The sequence below is a fragment of the Chenopodium quinoa genome, unplaced genomic scaffold, assembly GCF_001683475.1.
Source record: "Chenopodium quinoa cultivar QQ74 unplaced genomic scaffold, ASM168347v1, whole genome shotgun sequence".
Classification (NCBI taxonomy): Eukaryota; Viridiplantae; Streptophyta; class Magnoliopsida; order Caryophyllales; family Amaranthaceae; genus Chenopodium; species Chenopodium quinoa.
Genome location: NW_018742763.1, coordinates 6475592 through 6488957, shown reverse-complemented (window position 1 = coordinate 6488957; position 13366 = coordinate 6475592). Strand labels below are relative to the sequence as shown.

The 13366-nt window shown below is 36.1% G+C and overlaps 2 protein-coding genes across 4 annotated transcripts in view; one reads left to right on the top strand and one right to left on the bottom strand.

Annotated features, from left to right (window-relative positions):
- LOC110724435 (5'-nucleotidase domain-containing protein 4-like) overlaps positions 1-1331 on the bottom strand; it is a 28727-nt gene extending 27396 nt beyond the window's left edge. Inside the window, exon 1 of one of the 3 annotated variants that reach the window (XR_002511993.1) lies at positions 884-1331. Coding sequence is in view for 2 of the 3 variants with exons in the window: in XM_021903853.1 (XP_021759545.1) it covers positions 884-1028 (145 nt within the window). In the remaining variant the exon portion in view is untranslated. The remainder of the gene's footprint in view (positions 1-883) is intronic. The other 2 variants (XM_021903853.1, XM_021903852.1) reach the window with 2 other exon arrangements.
- A 9927-nt stretch (positions 1332-11258) lies between these two features.
- LOC110724352 lies at positions 11259-11651 on the top strand. Its single transcript, XM_021903775.1, has one exon. It carries the CDS (start codon positions 11259-11261, stop codon positions 11649-11651), a length of 393 nt encoding a protein of 130 aa, XP_021759467.1.
- Positions 11652-13366: the final 1715 nt, after the last annotated feature.

The window sequence follows — 13366 nt, the reverse complement described above, 5'->3', positions numbered from 1 at the left end:
ATATAATCATGAGTATTATAATACGGGACAAGGATGATTTGCTCTGAAAGTTCAGGAGAAAAATAGAGCACAAATAACATCCTTTCTAGTGTTCAAAGAGAGCAGATACTAGACATGGGACGAATTGGCAAATACAGCCATAGTAGCTTTCCATGTATCAGAGAGAAAAGCTACTCTTAACCTAGCAAAACTAGAGGAAAATTAATAGCAACTCCATTGGCATTTATATCTATCAATGATACCTGACAAAAACAGTGACAAACATTATCAAATGACAACAACCCCTCATCCTGCAACCGGCATTTAGCTCGAATTGGAAGTTTTTCAGACCAGAAATGTATTCTACCAACTTATACTAAGATTATTCCCTACTATAAAATCAAACCATGACTCCAACACTAGTCCAAAACTTATCAAATCATATCACCTTGCTAATTGATACAAATAAAAGCAATGAAAGTCAACAAAATGAAAACACAGACTAATAATAGCTATCTAACAATCATCAATTCCATAAAGAAAATCATGTCATTTGCACTGTACTGTTTCCAATTAGTAACTATGTCATTATGAGTCTATGAACCCTCTATTTCAACTCTGAATACCCGTGTCGGATACTCGACACTACCAAAACCAATATAATAGACATTTTCACGTATTCATGTCGTACCCAAATCCAAGAAACATAAATTAGACAAAAATTAATAATAAGCATAAAAATAAAACCAATAATTCAATATTAATTCATCCCGACTCAACAAGTAAGCATCAAATTTCCAAGATTAATTCAAAAACTACAGCAAAATTAGAAAATTCAACTAAAATCAACCCAAAAATGCAATTAAATTACAAAAACAAGCGTAAAAATCACAAAATAATAAACCTGTATGAATTTGATTCCGCTTCAGAAGGGTAGGGAATCCGGAACTAAACCTGACTGTAAAGGAAGAAACAGCAAGAGAAGATGACAGGAATTCAGGAGGAAGATGAGATAAACACAACGAAACGTTTCTCTTGAAAATTCGCATTTTCTGGATTTATATAGACATTGTAATTATAATTATAATTAATTTTCCATCTTTGGGAAATTGAAAAAATAAAATAAAAATAATAATGACGGGCTGATAAATTGATAGGATGAATCAGATGCTAAAGTAGGAAATTTAAGGGGATTTTTGTTGATTATTAAAAATGTGATGAAATAAATAAAATGGAATTATGTATGATAAGATTGGAGTAAAGGGAGAAGGTTTTATCCACAGAATATATTCGAAAATTGGTACGAGTAATTGGAGAAATTGTTGTTGTTATTGTTGTTCAAATTGAGCAAAACCAGGGGATGCTATTTTTGTATGTGTTGACAAAATATAAAGTGAAGCCACGTTGGAAAGGAACACGTAGATGAGTGGATTAAAAAAATAAAAAGCACTGATGAGGATTTCCATGTAAAAAGTGAGAGTTTTTTTTTATTGTGTGACTTTTTATTACTACATCTCTTTTGTAATAATCGCAACACTTTCATATTCGGAAAGGTCTCACTATTATTTTATTACTATGTTAGTTTTCATGTCATCCACGATAATTTTTAATAATCATTATCAAATTATCATTATTATAATTAGTTTTTTATAAACGAAATAAAATCTAAAAATATAATTGACAAATTTTGATCAAAATAAAGATTATAAAAGATATGTTAGATATAATATGATGTAAAAAATTATCAAAATTATGTTAAGAGTGCTTTGTTAAAGCTATATAGATATTTGTGTTAAAGATATATCAAATCTTTTTTATTTTAAGTAACCCCATATTGTATAAGATTAAGGATTATTTTTGTATAGATTTGCTTTATAATATAATTTTATTTAAAAAAAAAAAAAAAAAAAAAAAAAAAAAAAAAAAAAAAAACCTAAGGACACACCACGATATGACACATGTCATTGCTGGTGTGTCTTTTAGTATATAGTTATTGATTGATTTTTCTCTCCTACTAACCCCATTCATACTACTTTTTTTTTATTATTATTATTATTTCTCTCTTACTAACTGTTTCGGATTAAAACAATAGGTCCATCGTCTAGACCTTTTTGGTGGGCTAAAGACTGGGCTCGGCCCAAGTGATGGTTGGGACGAGGGTTTCCTGCACAGCAAACACACGTAAACTGGCCTTGGGGGTTGTGCCGAGGAAGGCCCCTCCGATGCCGTTGAGAGAGAAAGTTATGCAAGAGTATTAAGTGCTCGAGGCTTAAATTGAATGAATGTAGGAGAAGAGAATGAAGGCTTTTATACCTTTCCCAATAGATAAGTGGGCCTCGAAGTCAAATGGGCTTGCCACATTGACTTGGGCCTTTGACTAACTTGGCATTTGATTAGAGAGTTGAACCTTGTTTTGGGCTTTGTAATTGAACCATTTGTGGACCGCCCAATTAAAGTAAATTGGACCTAAACAACTTGCATCCCAGACGTGATTTGAAAGTATGATGGAACGGGTTTGACTTGCAAAATGGAGGGAAGTAAATGGCTTAATTAATATTTAAGTTTGGAGGTTATTGAGGCAATAACGGTTGTTTTTTTGAAGTAATGGGGAAGTTGGATGGTTTAGTGGGCGGTTGATTAGAGAGGCATATGAACGGCTGAGCATTGAAGTGGAGTTAGTGGGGATTTTAGTGGCGCAGACTCCCGAAATTCCCATTTCTGGAAGATATTTGAGCCACTCGTCCCACATTTCTCTTCATTTCCTTTCGCTAATTCACATTTGCTTCTCACTAATTAATCTTCGCTACTAATCTGATTTCCTTTTTCCGTTTATACTCAGCAATCCGCAGCTTTAAACTAGAATTAGTTGCTCTGAATCCATAGATCGGCAAATTCCGCATCTGACAAAGGTAATTTTCTTCAAAATTTCTTCGGTTTTCTTTGCTTTTTCAAGTACCCCACTTTTTCCCGTTTTCTCGCATTTCCACCGTTCGAAAATGGCCGGTGACCGGGGAAAGAGGCCTATAGAGGCTGAACCGGATATTGAGGAAGAGGAGGAGGAGACGCCGCTGTAATACACAGTATTTTTATACGTATTTTAATTTAAATCAGTATTTCTTAATGTATTTAAATAATTCAAAATGAATTATTTATGGTTTTTCATTAATTTAAAAAGAATTATTTTAATTAAAAGTTTATTTTTAATTATTTAACAATCTTGAAAATATTTTATTTCATGATTTGGAAATATTGGGGCATATTATTTTATAAAAGGAAATTTTAAAGTCAATAAAATTTTATGGAAAGTCAAAATACTAGTTTGACTAGGAAAGGGATCATTAAGGGTAGTAAAGGAATTTCAAGTAGGATGGTTGATGAGAGAGGGTATAAATACCCATCATATGCCTAAGGTGGAGTGCACCCAAAGGTAAACTCTCTCTCTCTCTCCTCAAATTTTATTTTCCCCTTAATTTTTCCCTTTCCCCTTTATTTTATTTTTTGCTTCAATCATCACCACCACACGCCGCCGGCGCCGCAGCCTTGCTGTGGTGTCGGTGCTGCGGTGTTCGGGAAAAAAAAATATTCTTTTTGGTTTTAATCTTAAATCTACCCTTAATCTAATTATTTTTTTTGGGTTTTGTGATGATTTTATGATGTTTGATGATAAGTATTTTGTATATAAAATTTCAGATTTGGTTTTTAATTAAAAAGCCCCAAATTGAAAACCCTAGGTTTCTAAATTAATGTTTATTGATGGAAATTGTTTATGGGTGATTTAAATTATTGAAATAAGTGTTTTAAAACACAATTACAGCAATTATAGATGATTTAATAAAGCTGGAATTTTTATATATAAGCTATAATTATGTTTCTTGAAAGGATTTTTAATTACCCATTAATTGGGAATAAAAGTAAGGATATTAAATTAAAATTCAGCTTATTTTAGAGGGTTTATGAGTGATTTAAAGAGTGTATATATTGCTAGAAATTTGTGTGGAATATGTATTAATGCCTCTTTGTAATTTTGGTTTGTAGGAGACTTCCAAGTGAGTGATTTTATTTACTCGTGGCGATTTTGAGTTCATATTTAAGGTACGTTCGCGTACTTGGTAATGACTTGAATATGTAGAAGCATTCTAGGCTTTGTTTAATTAATTCCAAGTTAGTATCATGCTAGGAATTGGTTGGAATTGTTGAATTGGAATGAGATTGGTGATTTGAATTGGATTGATTGAATTGCAATGGTTTTGGTGAAATGTTTGTGAAGCATGATTGGTTGAAATAAATTATTTATTGGAATTTGGTGATAATGGAATACTGTTATTGAACCATACTTTTGTTATTGGCATAATTGAGAGCATGTTTAATTAAAATAAATGTTTAATTTGGTTTGGAATATAAAAAGGGAATTTTATTATGGTTCATATAATTTTTATTGATGCTTTAAGCATGAGAATTAAGCTATCAAGTGTCTTAGTACACAGGAATAAATTATATTGCGGTGCTTTTGTGCACTTAAGGTGTTTCTAACACTGAGGGATAGGATTTTCTGCACATTATGCGTTTAAGGTGTCTGTGACACCGAGGTAGATTTTAAAGGGTTCAACTATTAAATTTATGTGGTCACTAATTATTCAAGAATTAAATTGGTATGTTTGATTGCTTTGATGAAGTATAATGTTTGATTGTGTTATGGTTTGAGAGTCATCACCAAGTATAATAATATGTAAACAACGTAAAATGAAAGAGATTACGTACCAAAACTCTTGGAACGTATATACCTTGAGTATGAACGTATGGGGGGAGTTATGGGGTTTTATATTTAACCATGACTTCTACTGGGAGTACAGGACGCTGTATTTTCCTTTTTTATTTATTGTATGTGCAGGACGTATGATAAGTCTATTTTATATATATATATTTGTATGGGGTTTTATATTGTGTTTATTTGAGCTCTACGGAGCTACTTTTGTTACTAATATGCGTTTTCTAGTGTTTTCGTAGATTTGGTATTGTTTTATAGGAAATTGCGGATTTGGAGCATTTTCTCGGATTTATTGGAGCCGCTACAAGCATTGGAGTAAGGTCGCATTCATATGACCACATTTCGAAGCCCAGGACCGGTTGGAGTCATCAAATCGGTGATTAAGGGCTCAGCGAAGAAGAAGAGTTCGAGGCAATGGACCATGTATTCAGAACCCAAAGAGGAAATGCGAATTAGGCTAAGAAACGGCCCAATTGAAGAAGTCCAAGTTTGCCCGGGAGCTCGCTCGGCAGGGCGAGGAAGAAGGAAGAGAGTAGCTGCTCACCCGAAGGCGCGCCTGGCAGGGCGAGATGGCGCCCGACCGGGCGCGTGTTTCTGAGTTCGTTTAGCACTTTTAATCTTCGTTTTAGCTTAGGTTTTCTTAGTTTAATATAAATACGCTTTTGTTAAGAGAGTTTGGGGACCTTCTTTTCTCTCTCTCTCTACTTTTCTCATTAGTTTAATTTCTTAGTTTTTAGTTTTAAGATTTTAGTTAATACTTTTCATCCATCTCGACACTTTTAGTTTATGCAATTCTTTACTTCCGTCTACTTTGGTAACGATTTCTTCCCTCTTTACTTTCAGTAATTTAATTGCTTTGATTTAATGATGCTTTCTTTAATTGCCTTGCTTAGTTTAGATTTAAATATGTGCGAGTACTTTTACTTCTAGGGTTGTGGGGATCCATAATTAATATGACGGGGTAATTTATTATTGTTGGCTGTCAATGTTTTAGTTGATTTCCTATTGATTGATTTACTGCTATGCAATTAGATTAGCGTTGGTTTAATTGTCTGAGTTATGCAATATTGATTCGAGATTCGAGAGATGAGAATTGATGTTTAGGCTTTCAATAAGCAGGTTAATTTATAAATGGTTAAGCCAAGATTTGAGAGATGCGATTTAATACCGGTAGATTAATTCTGTGATTGTAATACGTAGCAAAAGCCCTTTACAATATAGTTAATTTATGCATTGATAATTGATTGTTATGTTTTACCCTGGAATATTATTTATTGGTGAACCTATACCCTAGGCCTTTTATTATTGATTTTCTCCCTTACTCAACTTGCTTTAGTTTAATTATTAGTTTTACTCTCATTAAAACAATTTGGTTACTTGATAATTTAGATTATATTAATTAATTAGAAATAGAAAGACTTGTTTCCCTGTGGATTCGACCCTACTTTCCTATCTATTTTAGTTAGTGATTTTAGGAATTACTTTTGATTAGGTGATACGACTTTAGCCTGTCAACGTCCAGTCACTTCATGTGACATTTGCCTACCCGGTTAGCTCCCGGTGTAGTTTACCTCAATTTATTTGGGGCAGGGATTTGGTGGGAAACCCGTTCGATGCGTTATCAAATTAAATAAGCAATTTATTTATTATTGGTTGGTCGTTTGGTATGTTGTATGCTTGTTTACAGGTGCAACAAGGTAAGTTGTGTGAAGCATGTTAGTGTGTTTTTATTACGCTTATGTACTCAGCATTGCTGATTGTGTGTTGTATGTTTGTTTGGCCTTGTCTTTACCTTGACCATGAGTTAGTAAACTTATGTAGTTGCATAAGTTATTTAAACTCATTTTATTTCAGTATTCCATTCATTTTCTTACTCAACAATAAAATTTCATTTATTTTTTGTCAATTAACTCATTATATTGACAAATCATTCATTTCGTTCCAAATCTTATTTTTCCGTATCACTACTCCAAGAAGCCATTTCTTACTCACAAATATTCCAACAATGCATTTCTAAACTCTGGGAATCCATGGGAGTTATTTTTATTTATTAATGTGATGCTTTTATTAAATGTGTGGTTGGTTAGTAATCAATATTTCGTTGACAAAGCTGCAAATTTTGGGATTTTTAACTTTTGCAATCCCAATTTGTTAGCTTTAAATTTGATGTGTATGCTTCAAGGGTATTAACTAGTGGGGTGTCTAAGTTGAGAACTAGCCAAGACCGTATTTAATAAAGATCCCTTTGTTTGAATTCAGGCAAAAATTGATGGCAAGAGGGAGTGGTAACAACAACAATGGAGGGGAGCCGAGTGAAGTTGTAAGGCAGTTGGCAGCTGTTGCCCAACATTTAGCAAGGAACTCAACCAATAATGTAGACGCTCAGGGAGACCTATTTAAGAAGGTGGCGTAGAAAAAGCCACCAACCTATCAAGGAGAGCCTGATCCAACTGTACTGGAAAATTGGTTGAAGGAGTTTGAGAAACTGTTTGGGGCAGTAGGGTATCTAAAGAACTCAAAAGTAGGTTGTGCTACCTATTACCTCAGGGGTGAAGCTGACCTTTGGTGGCAGCAAAATGAAGCTACCATTAAGGCACTACCTGGATTCAATTGGACTATGTTTCAGGAGAAGGTTAGGGCTAAGTTTTACCCTAGCTTCTTACAAAAACAAAAAGTGAGGAATTTTCTAACCTTACAATGGGGAATATGTCGGTCACTGATTACTACACAAAGTTTATTGAGTTGTCACGATTTGCTAAAGAGTCTGTTTCTACAGAAATGTCTAAGGCTAGGAAGCTTAAGAGTGGACTGACTACTGATTTGCAGTTAAAGCTATGTGGACAAGTATTTGAAACCTTGGATGAAGTGTACGGGAGAGTTGCACACCTATATGCCTTAGAATTAAAGAAAAGGAAAGAGATAGTTGAGGTGGAAGGAAAGGAAAAGAGAAAAGAGGGGATTGAACTCTGGAAACCCGCAAAGTAACCAGAACAACTTCAAGAAACAGGAGTACCACCATAATAATAACAACTTCCACAACAACAATGATTTCCAAATCGTCACGAAGGACGAAACTTTAATGGTGGAGCTAAGAACTTTACCCAGGAAAATAACAGGGGAGCAAGGCATTTCTACTGCAAGAGGTGTAAAAACGATCACCATGGTAAAGATTGTGATGGAAATTTGGTTACCTGTCGTGCTTGCAACAAGTTAGGACACAGGGAGTATGAATGTTTCTCCAAGGATCCCAATCGAAACAAGCAGGGAAATAATCAAGGAAGGGCTCAAAGATAATTTCAGGGAAATAACAACTATTCAGGAAACAAGGGGGCACAGTAGAATGGAGAAAAAGGCAACAACAATGATAATGGGGGAAATCAGGTGAAGAGTGGAGCTCCAGGGAAGCTGAATGTGATGAGTAGGCATGAGGCTGATTCCACGAAAGATGTCATCATTGGTACCTTTTCTATTAACTCTATTCCTGTTAAAGTCTTGTTTGATTTTGGTGCAACTTTTTCTTTCATTTCAAAGGCCATTGTTTCAAAGTTATCAAACTACTTGAAAATCGTAGATGAGGTAGATTTGCCTATAGTTATTCCTACGGGTGGGGTAGTAAAGTGTAACAAGACCTTTAAAGATGTACCTTTAGAAATCAAAGGAAAAGTGTTTCTATCAGATCTCATCGAGTTTGGGTTGAGTGACTTTGATGTCATTTTGGGAATGGTTTGATTGAGCAAGTATAGTGCAGAGATTAGTTATCGGTCACATAAAGTAAAAATGACTACAGCTGATAATGAGTTGGTGACATATTGGATGCATGGTGAAACCAAGTGCCCAAGGATCATATCTGTCTTAAAATTGGCAAAGTATATCTGTGTTAAAATTGGCAAAGTATATTAAGAAGGGGCATCCAGTGTATTTTTGTAGTGTGAGGAATCTGGAACATGAAGAGACAACTAAGCCTGAAGATGTAGAAGTTGTAAATGAGTTTCTCGATGTGTTTCCAGAAGAGATTCCTCGAATGTCACCCAAAAGAGCAATTGATTTCACAATAGAGCTAGTTCTAGGAACAACACCAATTTCCAAGGCACCATATCGAATGGCACCTGTAGAGATGAGTGAGTTAGAGGAGCAATTGCAGGATTTATTAGAAAAGAGATACATAAGACCAAGTGCATCACCTTGGGGAGTACCAGTGTTATTTGTGAAGAAGAAAGATGGAAGTATGAGGTTATGTATTGACTATAGGGAGTCAAATAAGGTCACCATAAAGAACAAGTACCCATTACCAAGGATTGATGACCTATTTGACCAGTTGAGAGGCACAACTGTGTTTTCTAAGATTGATTTAAGGTCTGGTTACCATCAACTTAGGATTGCAGATGAAGATATTCCCAAGACTGTATTTAGATACAGATATGGACATTATGAGTTCACAGTAATGCCATTAGGATTGATGAATGCTCCAACAATCTTTATGGACTTGATGAATAGGGTGTTTCATCCATTTGTGGACAAGTTTGTGGTAGTGTTCATAGATGATATACTGGTGTATTCGAAGAGTAAAGAAGAACATGTAGAACATTTAAGGGCAATTCTGCAAACGCTAAGGGAAAACAAGCTTTACACAAAGTTCTCTAAGTGTGAGTTTTGGTTGGAGAAAGTGGCGTTTCTAGGTCATTTTGTGTCCAAAGATGGAGTAGAGGTAGATCAAGCAAAGATCAAGGCAGTGAAAGGTTGGCCTACGCCAAAAACAGTGTCTGACGTTAGGAGGTTCCTAGGTTTACCGGGGTATTATATAGGCGTTTTGTGAAGGATATCTCGAAGATTGCTAAACCTATGACCTCTCTAATGAAGAAGGACAAGAAGTTTGAGTGGGATGACAAGTGTGAGGAAGCATTCCAACTCTTGAAACAGAAGCTAATCACGGCGCCAGTGCTTACACTGCCAGACGATAGTGGAATTTATGATGTATATAGTGGCACATCCAAGAATGGTTTAGGATGTGTACTTATGCAAAATGGGAAGTGTTTAGGATGTGTACTTATGGAAAATGGGAAGGTAATTGCGTATGCATCAAGACAGTTAAAGACTCAAGAAGTAAATTACCTAATCATGACTTAGAATTAGCTGCAATCAATTTTGCGCTAAAGATTTGGAGGCACTACTTGTATGGAGTGAAATGTAGGATTTATACAGACCACAAGAGTTTGAAATACATTTTCACTTAAAGGATTTAAACTCACGCCAAAGGAGATGGTTAGAATATATGACGGATTATGACTTAGACATACAATATCATGAAAGGAAAGCAAATGTAGTCGCAGATGCTCTAAGTCGTAAAACCAGTCATGGACTGAATACTTTGATTGTGGCTGATGAGTTATGTAGAGAAATGAGGAAAATGAATTAAGAAGTGTTAGAGTGGGGAGTGCCTGCAGGCATACTTGCGAACCTAAGTATTCAACCAACAATATTGATGAGATAAGGGAAAATTAAGCAGGAGATGTAAAGTTGGATAGGATTCGTGAGAAAATAAAGCAAGGAAAAGCTACGGATTTCAAAATTCATGAAGATGGGAGTTTAAGGTACAAGGGTCATTGGTGTGTACCACAAAATGTGAAGAGGTAAAGAGGAAGTTGATGGAAGAAGGCCACAATACACCGTATGCAGTATACCCAGGAGGGGACAAGCTATATAAAGACATGAAAAAGATATATTGGTGGCCCAGAATGAAGAATGAGGTTGCGGAATTTGTGTCAAAATGTCTAACTTGTCAGAAAGTGAAGATAGAACACAAAAGGCCGCAGGGAACTGTGCAATCATTGGAAATTCCTGGATGGAAATGGGATTGTATTTCAATGGACGTTGTGACTTGCCTCCCAAAGTCAAGGAGTGGAAATTGACACCATTTGGATAGTGGTGGATAGACTTACAAAATCTGCAGTGTTTATACCAATGAAGGAGACTTGCAAGATACAACAACTTGCAAAAGCTTACATAAAAAATGTGGTGAGATTATATGGAGTTCCAAAAGATATTGTGTCTGACAGAGATTCTAGGTTTCTTTCAAGGTTCTGGAAGAGTGTGCAGGAAAACTTTGGTACAACACTTAAGATGAGTACAACATTCCACCCTGCCACGGATGGGCAAACGGAGAGAACCATTCAAACCTTAAGACATGTTGAGGGCTTGTGTTATAGATTTCCAAGGGGGATGGGAAGATAGCTTGGATTTAATTGAATTTTCCTATAATAATAGCTACCATGCAAGCATTGGCATGGCTCCATTTGAGGCATTATATGTAAGGAAGTGTCGCAGTCCGATCTGTTGGAATGGCATAAGTGAAACAATGATTTTGTGGCCTCAAATGATCGAGGATACAGTTAAGAAGGTGAGGGAGATTCAAGCAAAGATTCAAGCGGCGTAAGATTGCCAAAAGAGCTACGCGGACTTGAAGCGTAGAGAGGAGGAATTTGAGGTTGGTGACAAAGTTTTGTTAAAGGTGTCACCAATGAAAGGTGTAATGAGATTTGGAAAGAAAGGAAAGCTTAGCCCAAAGTATATTGGCCCATATGAAGTATTGCAAACGATAGGCAAAGTAGCTTATAGATTGGCCTTACCTATGGAGCTAAGTAAAGTGCATGATGTATTTCATGTATCTCAGTTAAGAAGGTATATCCTTAATAAGTCACATGTGCTACAAACTGAAACCATTGAGCTAGATCAAAGCTTAACTTATGAGGAAAGACCAGTCAAGATCCTTAACAGTAAAGTGCGTAGTACACACAATAAGGAAGTTAAGATTGTTAAAGTGCTATGGTCTAACCAAGAGTATGAAGAAGCAATTTGGGAAGTTGAGGATGAGATGAAAAAGAAAAATCCTGAGTTGTTTAAGGTATGGTGAGTTACGAGGACGTAACTCGTTTTCTTTAAGGGGGGTAGAATGCGGTAGAATTTCGCGCTTATTTTTTTTTTTTTTGGTAAGTAAGTAATTTTATTACCAAATAGAGAAAACATCTTACAAAACAGATGTACAACTCCCAAACACACAGCCTTACAAGGCAAATAACCACCAAAAACAACCCTACCCTACTTGAAGCCACCTTCTAGGAAGGGTGCCTCAAGAAGGGAAAGGGCACAACCTGGACTCAGGAAGAGAGGCACCATCTAGGAAGGGTACTCTCCACTAGGACCAGAATAAACAAGCACAACTACAACACCAGAGGGAAATCCCTCTCACCAAACTATACAACCCCCTCAATGTATACGGGCACTAAGGCTAAAGAGCCATTTACAATGCTTCCTATTCCATTTACAAGTGATGAGCTGTCTACATCTATCAACTGTTTCTATACATATCCCTTTACATAAAATTCTTGGATGAAAAATAGCTTTATGCTAAAAAGTATGGTTCTTAGCAAACCATAGGTGGTACACAACAGAGGTCAAAGCAGCCAGTCCAACTTTCCTGCAAATGGGGTCTTTCAATTGCCTGCTCCACTGCTTCCAAACCTCATCTATGCTGTAATAGGTATCCCTGATCCCCAACCAAGCTGCAATCTTATCAATACACCTCCTGCTATAAGGACAGTCAAAGAACAAATGGCTTCTATTCTCAGTAGCACTTCCACACAGCAAGCACCTGTTGTCAACACAAATGCCAAACCTCTCAAATTTATCTCTTGTTTTGAGCCTATTATGGACTGCAAGCCAAGAGATGAAAGCATGCTTGGGAGAATTGCACTTATTCCAGATCCAGGTATTCCAATAAACTCTTAGGCTAGAACCTTGCAACCAGTCATAAACTTCAGAAATGCTATAGGGATTCTGTAACCAAACCTTCTCCACAAAACCAGAATGCAGCTTATCCTTAATCTTGCAAAGCTTTTTCCAAGCCCAACCTGCAGTAGCTTTAGGCTTATAAGTCCACCAATTCTAGTCCTTCAAATAGACTGAGTGAACCTACCTAACCCACAAGGAATCTTCCTTTTTTGCAATCTTCCAGACATACTTCCCCAGAGCTGCCTTGTTCCAAAGACTACAGTTTCTGATACCAAGACCACCCACTTCTTTGGGTTTGCAAACCCATTCCCAAGAAATAGGAGGACTTCTAGACAGATTAGCATTGCCACCCCATAAAAAATCCCTACAAAGTTGAGTGATTCTAGCCATCACAGAAGCAGGCAACAGCAGACATTGGGCCCAATAAACATGCATACTCAGGAGCACAACATTGATCAGCACAACACTTGCAGCATAGGATAAATTCCTGCTTAACCAACATGTGATCTTTGCAAGCATCTTATCAATCAAACCGTCATAATCAGCATATTTCAAGTATTTGAAATTCAAAGGAATACCTAAATACCTGAAAGGGAAAGCACCTTCAATAAAACCAGCATGACTCAAAACCTGATCCTTGAAGCTAGCAGGAGTATTACCAAAATACACTGTAGTCTTGGCTTGATTTGCTTGAAGACCAGAACAGTTACCAAAAGTCCTCAAAGCCTTGTGCAACAAAGAAACAAAATTAAAATCACCATAGGAGAACAACATTAAGTCATCTGCAAAGATTAGATGGTTAAGACCAACTCCCTTGCATCTAGAGTGAAATCTGAA

Excerpts from the sequence above, each read along its gene's own strand:
- LOC110724352 (XM_021903775.1), top strand. The coding sequence starts at position 11,259 with ATGAAAGGTGTAATGAGATTTGGAAAGAAAGGAAAGCTTAGCCCAAAG.